The sequence below is a fragment of the Acipenser ruthenus genome, chromosome 6 (assembly GCF_902713425.1).
Source record: "Acipenser ruthenus chromosome 6, fAciRut3.2 maternal haplotype, whole genome shotgun sequence".
Taxonomy (NCBI): domain Eukaryota; kingdom Metazoa; phylum Chordata; class Actinopteri; order Acipenseriformes; family Acipenseridae; genus Acipenser; species Acipenser ruthenus.
In genome coordinates, this window is record NC_081194.1 from 46,643,446 (window position 1) to 46,666,844 (window position 23,399).

General features: G+C 37.9%; 1 protein-coding gene across 3 annotated transcripts in view; it reads left to right on the forward strand.

Moving 5' to 3' along the window:
* Positions 1-23,399, forward strand: part of LOC117411520 (HEAT repeat-containing protein 5B) — a 76,750-nt gene that overhangs the window by 8,973 nt on the left and 44,378 nt on the right. For 2 of the 3 annotated variants that reach the window (XM_034019142.3, XM_034019145.3), the window contains 12 exons: positions 8,618-8,773; positions 9,554-9,804; positions 11,571-11,682; positions 12,127-12,279; positions 12,661-12,760; positions 13,081-13,190; positions 13,537-13,700; positions 14,535-14,710; positions 15,201-15,306; positions 16,101-16,291; positions 16,660-16,819; positions 17,551-17,740. In XM_034019142.3, the coding sequence (XP_033875033.3) occupies positions 8,618-8,773; positions 9,554-9,804; positions 11,571-11,682; positions 12,127-12,279; positions 12,661-12,760; positions 13,081-13,190; positions 13,537-13,700; positions 14,535-14,710; positions 15,201-15,306; positions 16,101-16,291; positions 16,660-16,819; positions 17,551-17,740 (1,869 nt within the window). The remainder of the gene's footprint in view (positions 1-8,617; positions 8,774-9,553; positions 9,805-11,570; positions 11,683-12,126; positions 12,280-12,660; positions 12,761-13,080; positions 13,191-13,536; positions 13,701-14,534; positions 14,711-15,200; positions 15,307-16,100; positions 16,292-16,659; positions 16,820-17,550; positions 17,741-23,399) is intronic. The other variant, XM_034019143.3, reaches the window with a different exon arrangement.

The following is a 23,399-nucleotide window of genomic DNA, read 5'->3' on the forward strand; positions in this document are numbered from 1 at the left end:
TTGTACAGTGTAGTTATTTAAGTAGCCCTCATTCTGTCAACATAATTTTGCCAGGTAGTAACACTTATATACACCATTACTATCCTAATGACTTTCACAGGACAGTTTTCTTAGGCTAATTAACATACTAATACAGAATGATTACACCTTCATATGTTTTTTAATTGCATGTTAAATCATTAACTTGAACTTCCATTCCAAGTTTTTTAACAAATTAATTAACTTATACTTGCCAATTTACTTACCTGCCCTTACACTGTACTTATTTCCTTACTTGTAGACTGTACAATTTACTAATCTATATTATGAAATATACTAAATATATTCCCACTTACACTTTACTGGCATAAGTACACAGCTCGCACTGGCTAACTAATTTGTTTCCACATAAACTACCCTGCAGTACATATAGTAAAACCAACTATGTCGCACTAAATAAACTGACAGTTGAGCTAAAAAATCTGCTCATTCCAATATGTTAGCAGCATTTTGTAAGGTGTGATCTCTGTAGGCACAAACTCCTGATAAACCCCATAATCTCTCCCATGGGCCTACAGTGGCTAAACTGTCTATGGGTGTGTTCACACTGGGTCCGTTTAGAGGGTTTGGGCCGCACTGGGTATGGTTTGGTACGTTTGGTATGATGTGTAAACAACAAAGTCCAGTTGGGGAAACGAATCATACAGAGTCCACCTAAAGAGGTGGTCTCGTCCGTTTGGCAAACACATCGCTTGCTAAACGTCAATATGAGCAACTGCTGGACGAATTATACAAAGTAACCTGACCCGGAAGTAAACATTTCGCGCTTAGTTTAGTTCATATTCTTAGGAAACAAGTAGAGCAAAAAATGTCTTTGGGAACTACATTAGGGTTACAGTTTCAGCCTTAATTGGTTGTCCCGGTCGGAAACCGGGATTTTGCTATTTTGATATATAATTTTTTTATTTTTATTAAGTACAAAACTGCATCAGTGTGCGCTACAAATTAATAGAAGAGTAATGTATTAGGTTGTGTTAGCACCATTCAAAAATAAAATAAACAATGATATGGATTATTTGTTTAGTCATTCTGATTGTGTATACCTGTGACAGGCTGACAGGGGTAAGGAGACTCAGAGTTAGGATCTGCAGGGAAAATAAAAGACTTTTAATTAAACAAAATACACAAAACAAAAGGCACGATGGCCAACCAAAAAAACACAAAAACAGGCTTTAAACTCGAACTATCCAAAAAGAACCACTCACTCTCTCACACAGATCTTCTCACTCTCACAAACACTCACCAACTAACATACCCAACCACTCCCTTTTATACAGGTGCCTGGGCTAATTGGGCAATTCGCACCTCATTAGCCCAGGCACATTCCACACATTCCTCACACAAACTCACTCCCTGAACCACACCCCAAACTCACTCATATCCACTCTAAACAATACAAAAACACAAAACCACCACAAAATAGGCTGCACCCCATCACAATACCATATGTTTAAATTGTAATAGCTGATCTATTTAAGTCTGGCTTTTTGTACATTTAACATGTGTAGATGACAATATGAAGAAAATGAGTTGTTATGATATGCAATAAATTCACCCAATGTTTAATTTTTTAAACTACAGTAGTCTCCGGCTAAAAGAACATCCCTTGGAGAACAAGCACAGTGTTCTTATAGCCGAAGTGTTCTCTAAGACAGAGTTAGCCACCAGACACAATATGAATCAATAAATAAATACATAAATATGTATTACTTGTACATGACACATGTGGATCAACATATGAAATTAACTGAATAACTAAAAGAAAAGCAATAGGCAAGTGTATGTTAATAAACTAACTGTCAAACTAAATTAACACAGCACCCTTATACACGTTAAATGCAGCAGCAAGGGCTCCCGAGTGGTGCATCTGGCAAAGGCACTCCGCGTGGAGTCCAGGATGCGACCTATAGCCTGGATGTCGCCGGTTCGTGTCCAGGCTATTCCACTGCCGACCGTGGACGGGAGTTCCCAGGGGGCGGCGCACAATTGACCAAGCGCCACCCGAGGGGGGGAGGTCCTAGGTCGGCCAGGGTGTCCTCGGCTTGCCGCGTACCAGCAACCCCTGTAGACTGGCCGGGCGCCTGCGGGCCTGCCTGTAAGCTACCCAGAGCAGCATGGTCCTCCGACGCTGTAGCTCTGATTTGGCTGCATGGCAGGCCTGCAGAGTGAAAAGAAGCAGACGGCTGACGGCACATGTCTTCGTCTCTCCCGATTCAGCGCGGGGATGGCAGTGGTGAGCTGGGTTGAAATATAAAAAATACTTGGACATTTCAAATTGGGGCGAAAACAATAAAAATAATTGGCAATTCCAAATTTATATTAAAAAAAAATGCAGCAGCAATATACAAGATATGCACATTATTAAACAGAATGGTGAAACAACGCACCAGAACGGGAAACACCAAATTGCTCGGCAACTTGTGTCTGATTCAGGTTTTTTTCAAGAGCTTGAACAATTTAACTTTTTTTAGCAAGAGAAACAGCGGTACATTTTGCTGTTTGTTTATGTGCCATTTTGTAGCGATGAGGTGCACTCTTGGAAATCAGAATACAAAACGACTCAATGATATGACGGCGTTTGTGGATAGATTTAATAAACCAATCAGTGTGCCTCAAGACACTTCTTAATGGTGCTCAGAGGGATAATCAGCGCCTTTGAAATGTTCTTGTACCCTTCTCCTGCTCTGTGCCTCTCTAACACTTTATCCCTGACTTGTTTCGAAATCTCCTTGGTCTTCATGGTTGCTTTGTTGGATCATTATGTGAGTTGCAGCTTGAAAGTCTTTATATACCTGAGGGAAATTCATCTACAAGCTAACCCACTTTGAGTACACACAGGCTGAAACCATTTCACTAATTTTGTGACCTTTCAAACAAATCATTTGCACTTGAGCTGATTTAGGGCTGCAGTAGTAAAGGGCTTGAATACTTATGCAACTGAGATTAATCTGTTTTTCGCTGTAAAGCTTACTTATTTATATTCTATATGTATTTTTTAACTTTATCAATGTGGAGTAGTTTGTGTAGATTCTACATGTAAAGTCTAATTTGAAAGCGTTGTGGAGTACGCTCAGGTGCCAACAAAATGTGAAAACTTTGCAGGGGGGTGAATACTTCTGCAAACCACTGTAAGCGACGTGCTCCCCAGTGGTTTCTTCCACAGCAATATATAAGAATCTAAACATGCTGTATTAAAAACCAGAGTAATACATCAGTAGCTGCCATCTTAGGATATTGTAAACATCTGGTTCACACACCATATAAACGAGCCGAGTGCACCTGAAAACTGCATTGTTGAACACAAACAGACTCGGTGGTGAAAAAAATGGAAAGGGGCCAAAAACGAACTTTAGTTTGCATCCAAACAAACTCGGTCCCTTTGCTCACAGATAATTGTGAACAGCAAGCACATTGATATTGTTTCAAACGAAACGAGCCAGACCAAGTCCGTTTGAAACGGACCCAGTGTGAATGCAGCCTATGACATATGACTGAATTGACCCTAGAAGAGACACAGCTCAAAACTTTCCGAGCCAAAAACTGCTTAAATTGGGTTGTGTTTTATGATTTCAAATATAAGGCTGTATTTGTTTTGAGGATATTCAAGATAAATGCTGGTAACTAGACACTGGTTCGTATAACCTTGAAAACTATTGACAAGTTCAGCACCTACAGTGACTTCCTACTGAAACAAAACCTATAAATACGCACCTGCATAGTTTTATTTTTTTATTTATGCTGTGCCATAACTATTTCTTAGATCTTTAGTCAACATACATTTGGAGCATCAGTAATGCACAAATCTATTTATGCATAAACTAGGCTATGGTTGAAACATTTGATGCTCCGTTGTGTTGCAAACTTGATTAATTTTACAGACTGTAGATATCCCTAGGTCAGTGAGCTATTAGTGTTCAATTTCCACTGGTGGCATTAACTGCCTCAGGATATCAGAACCTTGTATCCACATTTCAACAAAAATAGACCATTTCACTTTTCTGTATTTCATAACATTGTTTAATGTTCTGTTTTTTTTCCATATTTTTGTTTGGTTTCCCTTCTCATTTCAAATTCTTACTCTGTGATTTGCTTTGCGAATACTTCCAACAAAGCTATCTGAAGGATAATTGGTGTCCTAGGCTGTGTTTTAAAGCAACAACTGCTCCTCCCTATCTTTTAAATACAGTCCAACCTGCTAGCAACGACCATTGAAAAGTTTATATATTTTTTTTTTTTTTTTTAAATTGGTGGCCTTTTATATAATGGTGATTCAGAATCTTGGAACTATGATTGTGCAAGGTATAGAAAACTTAACTGAAATATAAGAAATGGCTACTGTAATACAGGGATTTTTTTAAACCACATCATTTGATATGAACAATTCTTAAGAGCCTAACCAGACTAACGTGTACAATGTGGGCCTATATTTATCTTTCGTGGGTGAATAAATTACTTGAATAGTTTGTACATATAAAGTTTGGAATTGTTGCACGCATAATTAAATCCTGATTTATCAATGTTGTGTAAGGTACTTGTGCGTACGCTGTTTTTTCAAACTGTAAACCCGACACTGCGTACAGGTATTAAATAGCCATGGTACAGTACCGGGGTATTTAAATATGTGAATCACACATAAACGAGATCCAAACAGTTGAGTTTGCCCGAAATATATGGCGTGCTTAGCACGGTATAAACAATGCCTTTTGTTATTGAAATCAATGGGAATGGCAAAAGGCAAACGCTATTTGTCCGATATAAACGGCTGCCTGAAATAACCCTGTGACAGGATTGGCAGAGGTTGAGACTCAGAGACAGTTTGAAGTTCAAAATAAAGCTTTTTAATAAACAAAAATAATCAAATAAATAGGCACAAGGGCCAAACAAAAAGGTTTCCAACACAAAATAAACACAAAACAAAACTTACAAATAAAGTTTCCAGGCTGGGCGTTGCCTTCACTGGTCAAAAAACACATCACACACAAAAACACTTATCCTCTTCTAGAACTCTCTCTTCTAGCCAGGGCCTCTCCCCTGGCTTTTATCCCCATTCTCACATGTTTTCCTGGCAGGGAGGAATTTTAACCCCCTCCCTGCCAGTCCCAACCACGTTCATAAAGACGGGGCAGTCCCCCGTCACAAACCCTGTATGGTGTAAGTGGTGGATATTATACTGTAAATGTAGCCATCTGTCACTGCTCCGTTTTCTAGGCGAAAGCCCACACTGCTATTTTGAAGAATAAATGAATCGTGGGTTCCACCTGGCCATTTATCGACAACATTTAGAAGACTGAGACAGGCCTCAGATATAACCTGCACATTAATTGAATGGTACTGTTTTCTGTTCACAAAATTCAATTAATTCACTCAGTGCTTTAATTGCTACATGAGTACAGTCTTTAGCACCAATTGTATTGGAGAACCCAGCAATTGACTGAAAATCCCTTTTTATTCCAATCTGCTGTTCTTCCCTGTAGGGAAATTGAACGTGCTGAGGACAGAATTAAATGATCGAGGCCAAAATCCCAGGTATCAATGCTCTAAAACAGGCTTGTGAAATGCCAGTTATGTCTCCGATCTGCCTTTAAAAGCTACCAGTGGCCCCAACATCTCACACAATTCTACTAGGACTGCCTTTGGAAAGCGGTATCTTGTGAAAAGTTCTTCTGTACTTGCTGAAGATAAGTCCTATCAATCCTGAAAAACTCTCGCCGAAAAGCAGCATTAGCAAGGTCTACCAGAAGTATGAGATCAGCCTTTTTGAAATTATTTTGACGTATTACCGTATGTGAATTTATAGAAACAAATATCTTAATAGACTACACACCTGCTACAACTTATCATATTCTGTAATTACCAGTGCACAACTGAAATAAGTCACAAAAACATTACCTTCTGCTTCTTAAGCAATAATCGTGGTGGTAACAAACATTTATATCATACTACTGCCTAAATATTAGTAACACTCTTAATAAAAAACATATTTACTATATAACAGCAATAATTTATGAAATTATACATGACAAACATTGCAATTTCAGCAATACTTATCAATAACATAAACCTAATGAGAACGTTATTATTTTACATATTGCACTGCTTGCATATCCTGAGCCAATTTAATAGGAGTTTGATCTTGTCTTGCAGTACCATTATTCTAACACAAGGAAACAATCGTATGCAAGGTCCAGAGTATGTGTTGATAAATCACATACTGTCTGTTCGAATGTGTGCAAGCACGAATGATAAATGTAGGCTCTGGCTTGGATCAACCCAAATATAAACAAGAATGATCATGGATAAGTTGTCTAATACAGGATTGACTGTATTATGACCTGTTAAACTATTTATATTTCTACTTCTAATTCTTTTAATTTATAATCAGAAATTGTATCTAATTAGCTAGCTGATATGCTAATTATTCACCACCTGCAAATTGGCTAGCTAAAGTCCAAAATAGATGCATCTGAGTTTTGATGTCATCTATAATTCCTTGATTTGTACAGCTAATTTATAATAAACTCATTATAAAAGTACAATTATTGTATATAATGTATATTGGTATTTAATTTCTAACTACTTTAGAATATTGCTTCAGATGTATAATTTAAATTAAAAAAATACCAAGAATTATGTAACTGAATAATATTGGAACATGTTCTGTTATTATATGTTTTAAATAATAAGAAAATTACTTTCATTGTTTTATTATTAAGAAACAAAAAGCCAGGGGTTTCAGATGACAAAGCACACATTCAGTTTATTGGCTGTAACTGAAAGATTAAAACAGATCAATTTTATTCATTCTGATTCCATGCACACACCACTATCGACCTTCCCACCAGGATCGCTTTAGGATTGTAGTTCCTAAATACTGCGGAAAACAATTAATTCCAGGAGCTTGTCAAAAATACTGTATTCCTTCAAATTTAAGACACCCTCAAATTATTTCACACCCTCAATTTCAGGAAAAAATAATACATAATATAAAGATGCATTTACAAAGATAGAAAGTCAATTACGCTTATAAGAGCCATTTATACAAAGGAATACTCCATCTTTTGCAATCAAATGCTACAAACTCTTCTGTGAAGCATATTGGTAAAGCATATTGTTGATTGGTAAATTAACATGCCTGTCACAACAACAAATCTCTTCTAGTTATCATCCTCTGAGTTGGAGGAGTCCTCTTCGTTACTTGACATCTCCCATACAATGACTCCCACTTCTTTGCAAATGGCTGCCTGTATGTCATGGATGATATGAGATTGGGTTTAAACCGTGTGTCTTAAATTCGAAGAAATACGGTATTCAATTTGACAAATTCATTCATCAGAAAGAGCAAGTGCGGTAGCTTCAAATGTCTTTTTCATTTTTTGTTGCTTGCCATTGTCTTTTTATGATATTCACAGTCATAATATTGAGTGGTGCTCAATATCAAGTTATCATTTGTCTCGATATCTGTCTTTACCTGGCTTTGAACTGACTTCAAACTTGTCTGGAGAATTATAACTGCATAACATTAAACTTACTTCCTCATTCAATTCAGATCATGTGACAATGGTGCCTTTAAACTCTGTACTCTGTACCTACTAGTGAGGGTTCGTTGGCTGGGCAGGCCAAGATGAAAGGCCATTTTGTCACATAATTTGAATGGAACGAGGAAGTCTGTTCAGTCCAGACCACAGATAAAGGACAGATATAGAAAAAATTTAGGATCAACAGAACCCAAAAACATTCAAAATAATTGCAGGGGGCTCCTGAGTGGCGCATACAGGAAAGGCACTCCACGTGAGTGCAGGATGCGCTCTATAGCCTGCAAGTCACGAGTTCGAATCCAGGGTATTCCTTTGCCGATCGGGGACGGGAGCTTCCAAGGGGCGGCGCACAATTGGCCGAGCGTCGCCCGGGGGGAGGGAGGGTTAGGTCGGTCAGGGTGTCCTCGGCTCACCGCGCACCAGCGACCCCTGTAGTCTGGCCGGGTGCCTGCAGGCTTGCCTGTAAGCTGCCGGAGAGCTGCGTTGTCCTCCGACGCTGTAGCTCTTGGGTGGCTGCATGGTGAGTCTGCAGAGTGTAAAGAAGCGGTCGGTTTGACGGCTTGAGGACAGCGTGTGTTCATCTTCGCCCTCCCGAGTCAGCGCAGGGGTGGTAGCGGTGAGCTGACCGTAATAAAATAATTGGCCATTCCAAATTGGGAGAAAATAATAAAAAATAATTGGCAACGACTAAATTAAAAAAAAATAAATAAATAAATAAAATAATAATAATTGCAAACATCATAAAAAGACAAGAGAAAGGTTAATAATTAAAATGACATTTGAAGCTACTTGCTCTTAAATGTACTTAATAACACTAAAGCATTAATAAACATTGCAACATTCAGCCTTGCCTCAGAAACCCTGTCTTTTTTCTTCTCTGATAGTTAACGTCAAGCGGTCTGTAGTTAATGGAGTATAAATTATTATTATTGCTATAATAGATGTCTTTATCATTATTGTTTTTGATATAATATATAAAGTAATACATTACAATGGTTTTATGGATATAAAAAAATGTAGTTTTTATATTTATATTTTTTCAGAAGCTGTTGTGAATGATGCTAACAGTGAAAACAAAGCAGGTGCAGCAGACATCTCTGCTAGCCAGCATGTAATGGTGTGCGCCCTCAAAGAATTGGGCAGCCTGGTGCGGAGCCTGAGTGCCACGGCATCACCCCTGATACAGGAGCCCTCCATTGGTGAGTAAAAGCTGCACCAGTGCAAAATACACTTTCCTCGCTACTTAGTAAAGCTGTGAGAGAAGCTTCTGAGCGACAGATACATGAAGGTGCCTCCCAATATTTCTAGCTTTTTGATTTTAGACAACTAAATATTTTCATTTACCTGTGTTGAGGAATAAAGTGTAGTTTCTTTTCTGTAGGCCTGCTGCTGTAGCCATAAGTAAAAATGTCAGTCCATGGTTAAAAGTTTCACTCCAAGTCACAAATGGAGATTTAGATAAAGGGGCATTCAGAACACAAAATAGGAGACACTTCTTTTTTACACAGATAATTGTGGGAGTCTGTAACCAACTCCTCAGTAATGTTGTTGAAGCCGACACCCTGGCATCCTTCAAGAAGCTGCTTGATGAGATTCTGGGATCAATAAGCTACTAACAACCAAACGAGCAAGATGGGCCGAATGGCCTCCTCTCGTTTCTAACCTTTTTTTTAGTATTCTGTGCTGGACTTCTCCATTTAGTGGAAATATTTGCCTGTCCCCCAGTGAAATGACATGACACAACATGTGTTTTAAGGTTTGCAGAACAACCTGCATTACTTTACCTTTGCTGTATCCTGTGTTGCAGCAATAAATATTTCAACATAATGATTATTATTATGATGTTTGTTCACACATCCTAGGTCAACTGGGGAATGAAACTGAGTACATTAATGGTATGTTGGATGAATTCAGTTTATTGTAAATGACTGTGAAGTTCGTCCCTGTTTGCTCACTGTGCCTCTTTGCTATGTTTGCAGGCCTCCTGGAGACAGTGACCTCAGTGCTGCTCCACCCTAGCATGGCTGCACGGCTGGCAGCTGCGTGGTGTCTGCGCTGCATTGTGGTAGCACTGCCCTATCAGCTCACACCCTTACTGGACCGGTGCGCTGAACGTATAAACAACCTGAAAACCTCGCCTGAAGCTGTCGGTGGTTACAGCTTTGCTATGGCAGCACTGCTGGGAGGGGTACACCAATGTCCTCTGGGCATTCCTCATGCTAAAGGAAAGGTTAGTGAGGGTCTTCATATTAAACATTTTAGATAAACACTCGGTTTCAAATGGCTCTCATGTAACTGTTTGGTGGTCAAATTAATTTGTATGTAGACCATTGGTTCTTTTTTTATTATTATTTTTTATTTCAGAAAATCAAAAAATGTGAGTTCTACAGGTAATGCTTTTGAAATGCCACATAAATCTAAAGTAGTTTCTTACCTTATATGATGAACTCCACACAAAGTGAACTCCCGATCTCCATGTTGCTTGGGTCAGGAGAACAAACCGATCTCTTACCCAGAAATCATTGTGATATAATCAATTTTGGCACCATAGACAGTGTCCTTCCTCCATAAAACCAGATGTCATTTCCAGATTATTGCCCAAATTGCTCCTGCATTTGCTTGAGTACAGACTCAGTGTAAGCGTTTGCATTTTTGTTTGTTTTTCTTGGTAAACCATTAAAAAAAAAAAAAAATAATAATAATAATAAAAGTATTTTTGCCCCCTTCGGTTTCAGCTAGCTGTCTTTCTGGGTTTCACTTGTTCCTAATTGTATACTGAGCATCAAAAGAAACTCATCACTTATATTTGAGCATCAAAAGAAACGTATCACTTATATTTGGATAAAATTCACTAGATCGAAAAATGACAAACTCTGTTTTAGAGCAGGTGCAGTGACTTTTTATTGTGCTGATTAACAATTGACATCACGAAGATGCTGCAAAATGATCTGTCGATCTTGGGTAGGTGTTGTGACTCTTGGTCTCCCAGTTTGTGGCCTGTCGTTGACAGAGTGTGTCTGATTTATAATGTCTCGCCAGGTTTGAAATTGCTGGCTGTGAGCACCCAAGGCGGCGAGCCACAATATGCTGCCCTAGTTCAGACTCCAACATGCCGATTGCACAAAGGTGCTGCTCTCTTGACAGACATATTGTTTTTTTCTGTGATTTTATTTATTGCTTTTACTCAAGCTTGCAATTCAACAGCTGAAATCACTCCATATCCAGTGTCCAATCAACTGTCTCACTAATTAGGTGATTAAGTGCATATGCTTCAGTCATAGTCACTCAAGCGTGTCATGGTCAAGGATGAATGATCGAGTGATTAAAAAGAACCCATAAACATTTCATCAATGTCCATCATTTATATACCTTATTTTTCTTCGAAAATAAATGTGTTATAATAGTGATAAGTTTCTTTTGATGCTCAGTATGTGTCTGCCTAATTTTGCTCACTCTGTGTTATCTGTGTCTTCCTCTCCTAACATCTAACCTACCACCATCTTGTCTACATCCTTTCCTATGGTTCCTATGGAGGTAAGACTATGAAGATGAGATGATGAACACCACCCACCTCCCCCCTTTTCCTATGCTGTCTTATTTTCAAAATTTAGACAATGATCTGGAAATGACGTGTGGTTTTATGGACACTGACTTTGGCACCAAATAAAGGATTATATCACAATGATCTCTGGTTAAGAGATCGGTTTGTTCTCCTGACCCAAGCAACATGGAGACTGGGAGTTCACTTTGTGTGGAGTTCATCATACGAAGAAACCATATTACAGGTAGTCTTCATATTCTTGACATGGCAGTGATTCAAATACAGATTGGAAGCAAGCAAACCCAGCCAATATTGAGCATCTGCATGGTGTAGAGTTTGTATCAGATCTCATGGCAATTGTCAAATAGCAAATCTATCTTCCCCACCATTGCAAGAGAACAAGGTCTGTTTTTGCCCAAAAGGCTACCATACATTTTTTTTTTCTCTCCTCTTAGATGGTGGTCAGCATTGCAGAAGATCTTCTGCGTACTGCTGCTCAGAACAGCCGTCTGTCCTTACAGCGCACCCAGGCCGGATGGCTTCTCCTGGGTGCACTGATGACTTTAGGTGCGTACATAAGGCAATGATGTTGTCTTAATCTGTCTTGTTTTCATTATAATGCAATACATTTCAACAGGTGTTTGTCGTGACATTTTGATTTTTCAGTGGAAAATCATACTTTTATAGAACCAAATTTGCAACATGTTTCTTTCAATTATTGTCAGTTAAATGTTTTAGCATTCATGTGCAAAATTGTAATCGGCTTGTCCTGTTATAACAACATTCTAAACAAATATTCCATGTTTTTCAAATATTCCATGTTATTCAACTCATTTTTACTATACAGGCAATGCTAAGCCAGGTTGCCCAGCCAAATTTAAAGTACCTTGATACAGAAAAAATCTATACACAACTGTATGATATGCAGTTCTATGTACCTACCTTATTATAATATATTGGGATCTATTGTCCTTGGTTGAAGTGGTTTGTAAGTGATCTTGCTACTTTTAGGCCCTTCTCTTGTTCGCTACCACCTTCCAAAGATGTTGCTTCTCTGGCGAAACGTGTTTCCCCGCTCACAGAAGGAGCTGGAGGCTGAGAAGGCGAGAGGAGACTCTTTCACCTGGCAGGTCACTCTGGAAGGCCGTGCTGGAGCACTCTGTGGTAATTATTTAGCTTGATAAATAACTTGTATATATACCTATTTATATACTGTACTATAACACAAGTTTAGCTCTTGTAGCACTAGGTAGACTATCCTAAGATAGCTAAATAGTTCCCATGACTTTTAATGAAAATGTTATAAAAAATATATTACATGAATGAAAACACAAGTAGTATACCAGAAACAAAGTGTTTGAAAATAGCCTATTGCAGAATTTGACTGTGTTCATTATTTCCTATCAAAGTCCATTAGTGTGACAGGTTTATGGTTCCTGAACAACTTTCCATAAGGCTAATAAAGAATGAAAGTGTAGTTTTGTTTCAGAAGGAGACACTTTGTTGCAGAGAAGATGGTGACACTGTAGCCTATTCTGTCAACAGCAATGAGGAGTTTTGTTGCTCATTGCCCTGAGCTGCTTACAGAAGATGTCATCCGGAGACTAATGACACCCATCGAGTGTGCAATGACAATGATGTCTCAGTGAGTACCTGCATTTTAATTTGTCATTTCATTATTTTTGTTTTACTGAAAACAGTGTGATTTTTGACAGACTTTTTGCAGAAGTCAGTGTCTTGCTGAGGTGCAATGCTGTTTTAGTGATTGTAATAATCCGGAACCCAAGACCGTATTTTGGCGTCCAAACATGGACCTGAAATGTAAAGAAATAATAATGGGCAACGTTTAGTCTGGCTCAGAGTCTGCCAACTGTTTGTAAAGACAAGATGAATATAAGACGTTGTGTGAAGTTGTAGAAAGAGATGGTCTTGTACTTGTTCTGAATTTAACTTTCTGTCCCCTAGCATCCCCTCTGTCATTAAGGCACATGGAGCTCATTTGAAGGCCAGTGCTGCAATGGTTCGGTTGAGACTCTATGATATTCTGGCGTTGTTACCACCAAAAACATATGAAGGTAAATAATGTACTGTAATACACTACAGTAATGCTTACGTTTCATAGTGAAGATTATGAAATAGCAGGCAGAGATACTGCTTTCTGATTGGTCTATCACATATTCCAGCCATTGGAAAATGTCACAATATCACCATTGATGCCGTTTTATAATTGAGTCATGGTACTCCAAGGTGTTGTGAGATGCTAAAATATTTAGGCTCTCTGCCCGCAGCCGTTGTGATATTTCAGCATATCGCAACCGCCTGTCGTACCATAATTCTTGAAGTTAACATTTTAGTAACATTTGAATTAAGTCAATTATTTTTCTCAATTATTTTTCTTCTTGTCTTAAAATGTTTTCACAGGAAGTTTCAATGCACTCCTTCGCGAGCTGGTTGCCGAGTTCACCCTGACTGATAACTCAGCAAACACCACCACGTCCCTGCTGAGGTCTCTTTGCCACTACGATGACAGTGTACTGCTCGGATCCTGGCTTCAAGAAACAGACCACAAATCTATTGAAGATCAGGTGAATTATTTTGTTTGCATACACCATACCCTTTTACTCGAAGTTGTAATTTGGTATTTACTAGTTAATTTGCTATGACTCTTTTTTGCCTTCACAATAGGGAACTAGTCCAGAACTCTTCCACCCTGAATATTGTTTTTGACAGCACATTAAGTCTTATTTAATTTATGCATGTGCAGTGCAGATAGTGGGTTGCAGAACACACACACAGTAATTCTGAATTATTTACTCCTGAAGGATTTAATTCAGCATCAAAGCTATCTTTGGGGTTAGGATTAGTTAATTCAGTTGAAAGGGAACTCTGCCTTATTTTTCCTCCAGTGTAAAGGCAACACTAGATTAGCTTGGCCAACTTTATACACACTTGTTAGGAATGGAATGTGGTTAACTGAGGTGTTCTTAAGTGTTCTCAGTACTCAAATGTATGTTTAGTTTCTTGCTTGTATATATATATATATATGTGTGTGTGTGTATGTATGTGTGTGTGTGTGTGTGTATATGTATATGTGTGTGTGTATATATATATATATATATATATATATATATATATATATATATATATATATATATATACTGTATGTAAGAATCAGACAATTTGTATGATAGGGATTATTTACCACTTTGAAATGACATATTTTCCTTTTATGTCTATTACTCCCTTTTTGAAGTGTAGAAAAAAGCATATGGATTTTCTGAAGTTTGTATGCCTTCGTTCACTCGATCTTTAAGGAGCTTTTATTCAAGAGTGATTCTGTTATCATGTACACAGTATTGCTTATAACAATACAGTGTATAATCTCTAGCCTTATTCAGAGTGTTTGTCTTGTTTCGTAGCTGCAGCCGAACAGCGCGTCCGGGAGCGGAGCTTTGGAACATGACCCCTCCTCCATTTACTTGCGAGTCCCAGTGGGTGAAGCTATACCTGGTCCACTGCCTTTGGGAGTCTCAGTCATTGATGCCTCTGTGGCCTTATTTGGTGTGGTCTTTCCTCATGTTTCTTTTAAACATCGGTGAGAACCTAACAGATATTATTTTTGTATTCATGAATTATGTTTGTTTAGTGAAAGGCTGCAAATTTAATGTGGTCTTCTTGGAACCATTCCATTGCAAAAGCAGCCAAGCAAAATATAGCACAATCCTGTCTTTATAAACTTTCTTAACTATACTCAAGGTAAATGCCATACAGTCAATGTCAGCTGCAGATGCAACAGAATGTTTCAGATTAGATATTTCTCAATTTCACAACTAAATGTCAAATTAAGTTGAAGGTATTCATGCTTTTTTTATACTTTTATCTTATCCTGTACTATTTTTTTTTAAATATTAATGTTGCTGGCCTTGATTGTCAGAGGCATTGGTTGGTAGGCCTGTCAGCTTGAATGAAAAGTTTTCACCTTGATTTTTCTGTTTGCAATGCTGAGTTGAAAATGATTTAGCAAACTACAACCATAGTTACCACTTTAACTTATTAGTAACAGGCTTTTGTGTGCGTTGTGACAGGCTTCAGATGTTGGATCACTTTGCTGAATGCATCAAACAAGCCAAAGGTGTTCGGCAGCAAGCTGTCCAGCTAAACATTTTTACTGCAGTGCTCAGTGCACTGAAGGTAAGAGATGCATTCATAAAAAGAAAATAGATAGATAGATAGATAGACAGATAGATATATAGATGCTTAAAACCAAATTACATAGCCAAGTTTGGGTCACGCCTGAAACTTTGCTGTGGAATGACTTATCTGATAATTGTACCCAGTGTCCTTAGTCCATTGCTCTAAGACTCCTCCTATAATATGGAGAGACTTGTTTTTTGCAATGAAGTAAGATCTACTTAAAAATAAATTAATAAAAAGATGTGTTTAGTATTGTAAATGGAGCCAACACGTTAATTCCAGTAAATCTTACCTAATATGTATTGCCATCACTTTTGTACATCTTGCTTTTTTCCTATACGAAAGATGCACAAATTATTGTGAATGTGTATTTGATAATTAATGGTATTTCTTGGCAATTAGTGAACAAAAAAAAATTGAGAACAGTACATATTTCAATGGTTCATTTCCAATCATGAAAAACATTGTTGACAATGAAAACACTGAGTCATAGGGAATGCAGTGATGGGTCAATGACAGAGAATTTAAGAGTTGCTTCGGAGTTCTTTTTTTAAAATATACAGTATATTTCTGCCATGCAGCCTTTTGAAGTAGAATGCAGTGACCTGGAAGTGTTGTATATTTGCAAAATCAATAAATTGCCTTCACTAAAATAATGTGTGTGTCTCTCTTATTATATAGTGAAATGTGAGACCTACAAAATGATGGCAATGTAAATATGGTGGTAGCATTGTCAGCTCTATGTACCTTTTAATATAACAACAATCCTTTTTATTCCTGTTTGTCTTCAGGGCCTAGCAGAGAATAAGAGCAGCCTGGGCCCAGAGGAGGTTCGAAAGTCTGCCCTGGCGCTAGTTATGGGAGCTCTGGACAACCCTAATCCTATCCTGAGATGTGCTGCCGGGGAAGCTCTTGGCAGGATGGCTCAAGTGGTGGGAGAAGCCACTTTTATTGCTAGAATGGCTCAGTTCAGCTTTGATAAGTAAGTGCATAAATGATTAAGGATATGTTTATTTATTTCTCCAGATTAGACATATTCATCGTATTTATGGAAAGGCTGTCAGTTGAAATGTGCAAGCTCTCTTACTGAATAGAATTTTTATTTTTATTGAGAACCAGATCAATAATTTTGCCCATTTGAAGTGAACAGTTTTGACACCCGTTTCAATTGTTGCTGATATTGGTTGGCCTTTTTAGCAGGTTTTTCTCAACCAATAGTACTGAATTGGCATTTGGATTTGACTGCAACTGCAAACCTGCTATTGGGATTGGTTAAAGGGATGGTTGTGTCACGCTGGCAAAACACAGACACGTCTTGGTATAAGTTCTCATTTTTTGCTCTTTTCTCAGGCTTAAATCTGCTCGGGATGTTGTGTCCCGTACTGGGCACTCCCTTGCTCTAGGATGTCTTCATCGGTATGTCGGAGGAATAGGCTCAGGGCAGCATCTAAAGACCAGTGTCAGCATATTATTGGCTCTCGCTCAGGACGGAACCTCCCATGAAGTCCAGGTAAAGTTTGTTCAGGTTGTTGGACACCATGGTTTTGAGCCTACAAATAAAAGCTACTGCACTGAGGCACACCTTGAGTTGAATTAAACATTTTAAAAGTGAAATTACTTGTGGCAATGATAGACCTTTGACCTCCAGTCCAATAATATATTTTCTTGTTATGAGCCCTGTGCACTCAATCTACCTTATATGACAAGGCTTACAGTTGTATATAGTTGTACTAATTAACAGTTTGGAACCCTGTCATATTGTTAGTCACCATAGTTTATTCAGCAATGTTGTATTCTATAATTAGATTTTCTATAATTTATCTAGCTGTAAAGCCAGGAAGAAGTCTTCAATTATGTAGTGAATATAGTGGTCATTTTTGTATTTTTTGATTTTGATTTTGACAACATCATAATTTGTTGTGACAAGTTTCTGGGGTATAGCGACAATATGATTTTGCTTTAATATCTTAATATGTGATACTCAACTGTATTCCATGAGTCTCACAATAAAGTGCCATTACAGATGATCATCTGGCATTTATTCCTGGGGATGCTTTGTTTGTTAAAAAAAACACCCATTTCTAATTTATTTTTATTTTAATCTATTGAGGTCACTTGGTTCAGGTCACGTAGATATGTTTAAGCATTTACATGCTAGGCAGCAGTAGAGTTGTGATGGTACTTTGGTAACTTTGAGGCTACAGAGATTTGAGGCTGGAGTGTCTTTTTGTTATTTTTCAGACCTGGGCTCTTCACTCCCTTGCCCTGATCGTGGACTCCAGTGGCCCGATGTACCGGGGCTACGTGGAGCCCACGCTGTCCTTAGTGCTGACCCTCCTGTTGACAGTTCCTCCATCGCACACAGAAGTGCATCAGTGTCTCGGACGCTGCCTGGGAGCTTTGATCACAACCGTAGGACCTGAGCTCCAAGGTAATTAATTAACCTGGTGTTTTGATATACCTGTTGAAGGATATCTAAATTATTAACTATGTGTCTAGTTGATGGCACAGTGTAACCTAAGGAAAAAAAATGCATTAATATTATACAGAGCTTCTAAACTGAGATAATAATGATGACTTATGATTACAGGGAACAGTCTTTTATTTTTAGTTAAATACATTGTTTCAGAATGTTTTAGTTTATCATACACTCTAAACAAATGAAACCAAACAATGGTACAGAGTTTTGTATTCTCTCTAATGGTTTTTAAAAAGCATGGAAAGGTCTGCATAAATAAAATGGAGAGCAAATGGAAAGATAAGGCAACAGGGGAGTAAAGTTATGAAAGGCACAACCACTGGGTTTGTGCCAGGAAAAAAGGACCAAAAATATCTGCCTACTAATTAAAACAAACCTGCTTGTGTTTTTCTATGTGTGTTTTTTCCAAGTCGAAACTTGTAGAAGGGATGAGTAACATTTTATACATATGCCTTCGAACATATTGTAGCTGATTTGACAAGTGTGAAGCCAAATTAAGTGCAAAGGTTTGTAGTGCATATTTATGAAGATATAATATTTAACATTAATACCGCAATATTCTAGGCCACCCTGTTGGTGTACAAACATAGTGGTTAATATTAATTTCTTAATATACAGGACGATACCTCCATTATGTGATTAATATTTAAATATAAAACTAGGGTTTTAGTCCTAAACAAATTTTGTAGTTCTTCTAAAATTTATTATTACAATTCCATTATTCAATTTTTCAAATATATCGAAAGAACAAAATAGAAAAGAAATTTCGAGAGGTTAACCAGTCAATAAACAAACATTAAATGTTAATATATACAGTGGTTTGCAGAAATATTCACCCCCTACCAATAATGTCACATTTTGTTGAATTACAAATAGTTTATGCACAGTTTTTCGAACAAACTTTATTTATTCAAAGCGGTAGTGGTTAAACTGAACACTGTTATATGAGGAGGAGGTTAAATGTCAGCAAAACTTACAAAGAAAATGTACAGAATGAAATTTACTGGTTGCATAAGTATTCAGCCCCTTAAGTCAGTACTTGGTAGAAGAACCTTTTGCAGCAATTACTGCTATGAGCCTTTTTGGATAGGTCTCTACTAGCTTTGCACAGTAGGATCGTGAAATTTTTGCCCATTCTTCACGGGAAAATTGCTCCAGTTCTGATAAGTTTGTTGGGGATCGTCGATGGACTGCAATCTTCAAGTCTCGCCATAAATTTTCGATTGGATTCAAGTCAGGACTTTGACTGGGCCACTCAAGAACATTCATTCTCTTCTTGTTCAACCACTCCAGTGTGGCTTTGGCTTTGTGCTTCAGGTCATTGTCCTGCTGAAATGTGAAATGTGAGTTTCAGAGTCTTAGCTGACTCAAACAGGTTTTCCTCAAGGATTCGCCTGTACTTTGCACCATCCATTCTCCCCTCTTTCCTGACAAGCTTCCCAGTCCCTGCTGAAGAGAAGCATCCCCATAACATGATGCTGCCACCACCATGCTTGACAATTGGGATGGTGTTGACTGGGTGATGTGCAGTGTTGGGCTTGCGCCAGACGTAACGCTTGGAATTTAGGCCGAAAAGTTCAATTTTTGTCTCGTCTGACCACAAAACATTTTTCCACATGTCTGCAGTATCATCTACATGCTTTTTCGCAAACTCCATATGTGCTTTAAGATGAGGGTTTTTGAGTAATGGCTTCTTTCTTGCCATCCGTCCATACAGGCCAGCTTTGTGTAGGGACTGGCTTATTGTTGATGTGTGAACACTGTCTCTCATCTCAAACACAGAACTTTGCAGATCTCTCATGGTCATTGTTGGCTTCAGAGTGACATCCCGAACCAGTTTCCTGCTTGCCCGGCTGCTCAGTTTGGGAGGGTGACCTGATCTGGGTAGTGTTTGGGTGGTATGATGCATCTTCCACTTCTTAATGGTGGACTTCACTGTGCTGAGAGGGATAATCAGCGCCTTTGACATTTTCTTGTACCCTTCTCCTGCTCTGTGCCACTTTATCCCTGACTTGTTTAAAAGCTCCTTGGTCATCATGGTTGCTTTGTTGGATCACTATGTGAATTGCAGCTTGAAAGTCTTTATATACCTGAGGGATATTATCTACAAGTTAAACCACTTTGAGTACACACAGGCTGAAACCATTTCACTAATTTTGTGACCTTTCAAACAAATCATTTGCACCTGAGCTGATTTAGGGCTGTACTAGCAAAGGGGTTGAATACTTCTGCAACTGAGATTAATTTGTTTTTCCCTGTAAATCTAACTACTTTATATTTTATATGCATTTTTTAACTTTATCAATGTGGAGTAGTTTGTGTAGATTCTACATGTAAAGTATAATTTGAAAGCGTGGAGTACGCTCAGGTGCCAACAAAATGTTGATCTCATGGATCTCAAGTCAATCATAAATGCTTACTTTAGTACTCATAACCGGCAAAAAAGAAAGTCAACACATCAGAATTATTAAGTTTATTAAGGCTCACAAAAGTAAGAATATAGAAGTTAGAAATCATGGTACCAGAATTAGACACAAGAAGGAATAAAACATTGAAACAAATATTTCTGTAAGCAAGCAGGCTTCAGTATGGTTACGTGCAAGCAGGATCCGTGCACATTACGCACAGTCACTGTGTTAAACAGCGTCTGTTGTGTTGGAATGAAGACTGCATTTTAGTTTTTACAAGTTCTGTTCGGAAGCAGTTTCAATTGCATTTCGTTCTGCGTTTTAATTCAGAGTTAGTTCAAACTTGTAGATAAACTCAAATGTTTAAATGGTTCTGACGTTCATAGTTGTTGTTTTCAATGTACATAATATAATCTGTTCAGTTAAAGTCTTATCTTGCTTCAGTTGTTCATCAAAGTATAATTGTATTGTTAATCTTAGCAAAGTGATACGCTGTGTTAAACGCTTTTACTTCTGATTTGCATGTAGATATTTCCTATACAAACATAGTATTTTACTTGAATCTTAAAACGTAGTACTTTTTCTGGAGCAGTGATGTAGTCAAGACCAAAATTTTGAGACCGAGACCGGATATGTTGAGGTTGAGACCGAGACCGAGACTGGATATGTTGAGACCGAGACCGAGATTGGATATGTTGAGACCGAGACCGGATATGTTGAGACCGAGACCGAGACCGAGACCAGATATGTTGAGACCGAGACCGAGACTGGATATGTTGAGGTTGAGACCGAGACCGAGACTGGATATGTTGAGACCGAGACCGAGACCGAGATTGGATATGTTGAGACCGAGACTGAGACCAGATATGTTGAGGTTGAGACCGAGGCCGAGACCGGATATGTTGAGACCGAGACCGAGACCAAGATCTGATATGTTGCACTGCCCCCTGGGAACTCCCGTCCACAGTCTGCAGTGGAATAGCCTGGACCCGAACCTGCGCTCTCCAGGGCACATCCTGCACTCCACGCAGAGTGCCTTTTCCGGTCACAGCATATTGTTAATGTGTTTTTCCCCCATCCATTATAAATTATTTTCATTTTGGTAAATTAAGTGGTATTTATTCTGCCGTTCTTTGTTTTTTTAATCAATCAGTCCTTCTGCAATATCAGTCTGATATCTGCCTGTTTGATGGTAGGCAGTTTTCGATTTGAGGCTTTAGTGCCTAGATTTTCACTAATTTGCCAGGTGAATTCATTGACGTTTCTGATTCATTGACTTTCTGATGTGAATTAAGAAACTCTAAAAGTATGAATTATAACTTATATGATTTATTCTTTTTTTCATTCAACTTTGTTTTGTATTGATGTTGTATTGATTTCAGTGCAAACAAATAAATTGTATTCCAGAGATTCAGGGAACTCAGCAAAATCAAATTTACGTATTTTTCAAGAATGCAGTTTTACAAATGTATTTCTACAGTGCTTAAAAAACTTAACATGGTTTAAAGTAGTAAAGAGAAAGACTAGTTAAAAGCCAATAATTACTTACTTGTTTACCATGCTGATGTTATTTGTTCCTTATAAAACTCAATGCATAAGAGAAGAAAAAAAAACTTGGTCTGCGATGGCTGCAGTTGGATTTGTGTGGGGGCCTGTTTACGCTACAATCTGACTCGTTTTTATTGTGCACAGTTTCCTAGTAACTGTAATATTACTTGTGTAATAGAAAATAAAAAGGACTCATCAATATCTTTACATACAAGCTATACACATATACAATAATTGGCTTACCTTAAAAAGGGAGAAGATCCCCACTCTACTGACACCTTTGTGTGGCAATGCTTGCACTTTGCTTTCCATTTATATTTCTCAACAATTTCAAAATTGATGAAGGCAAATTGGACGATGACTGGCTGCTTGGATGCCACTTCAGTTCTGAAGTGTTCAAACATGTTGACACATTTACTAATAGTAATATTTAAGCTGTAAAAAACTTGAGGGGCGTGAATTTGTTGCAGAAACTGAACTAAAACTTTTCATAGTTGCTGCAATTTTTTATGTGCCTACAGTGACTTTCTATTATTTATTGGTAATTTCGTTGCAAAATATTACTGAAAAATAAATAACCAGAAAAGGTAACGTCACTCTCACATTCTCTTTTGCTAGTACGGGATTGGTATGCCTTCTAATCTCTCATCTCTCTAGCCAATCAGTGGTCATCTTTTCTCGTTATTATGGTTTTACCCATGGTAATTGTATGGTCTATATTGAGAGGACTTAAATGCTACTGGCGTGTATTTTACAAACCATATCTTTTGTCATAAACCGTTTTATGTCTATGAATGCATGTGAATTTTGAAAAAAAAAAAGATTGAGATCAAGACCAAGACCGGACATGTTGAGATCAAGACCAAGACCAGGTCTCGAGACTCCATCTCTGTTCTGGAGATGTGGTCGTTGTTGAAAAACAAAGTTGGAATGCAGTTGGGCTTCTCATAACAGGTAGAGTTGCAGGATGTAGTGGCGAGGAGTCGTCTTCAGGACGAAGATAGGTATGACACTTGAATGGGTCCCCATTAAAAGCGAAGGCTTTGTGGTTGCCTCATGGTGAGACGAGAGTACGGATCCAAGATAGAAAGAGAGCGAGTTAATGCTTGTTTTTCTTTAAATATAGCGCCCAAAGAGGAGTTTACTTTTGGTGATCCAGTCCCTTCCAGGTAAAACAGGAAGCTAATCCCTGACCAAAATCAGTCCTTTCATTGGTTTACAAAGTTTGCATGACGCGTCCTTTTACACAAGCAAGGTGTGTCATTAGCACAGGTAGCGACCCCTCCTTCACAGAGAGATGAGTAAAAACATTAACATTTATAGAACTTTTTGTTCTAACTTAGTTATATTGATCATAGAAGGATATGATTGTATGTTTCATTCTCCTTACTAAATTACCATTACAAGCATGTTAAACCCGTTCCAAAATAATTAAAGTAAACTAATTTTAGAACTATTTTCACTTTAAACTTCATTAACACAATAAACATTTCAATTTTATTGGGAAAACATAATTAAACAACTCTTAAACTTCCGTCCGCAAGATTATTAAAATTATTCTAAAACCAATTTATCACTTAAGTTTTATTTTATTTGTTATGTTTCAATCTCAGTAAATCTAAAACCTTGAGATTGTTAAACAAGTTCATATTATA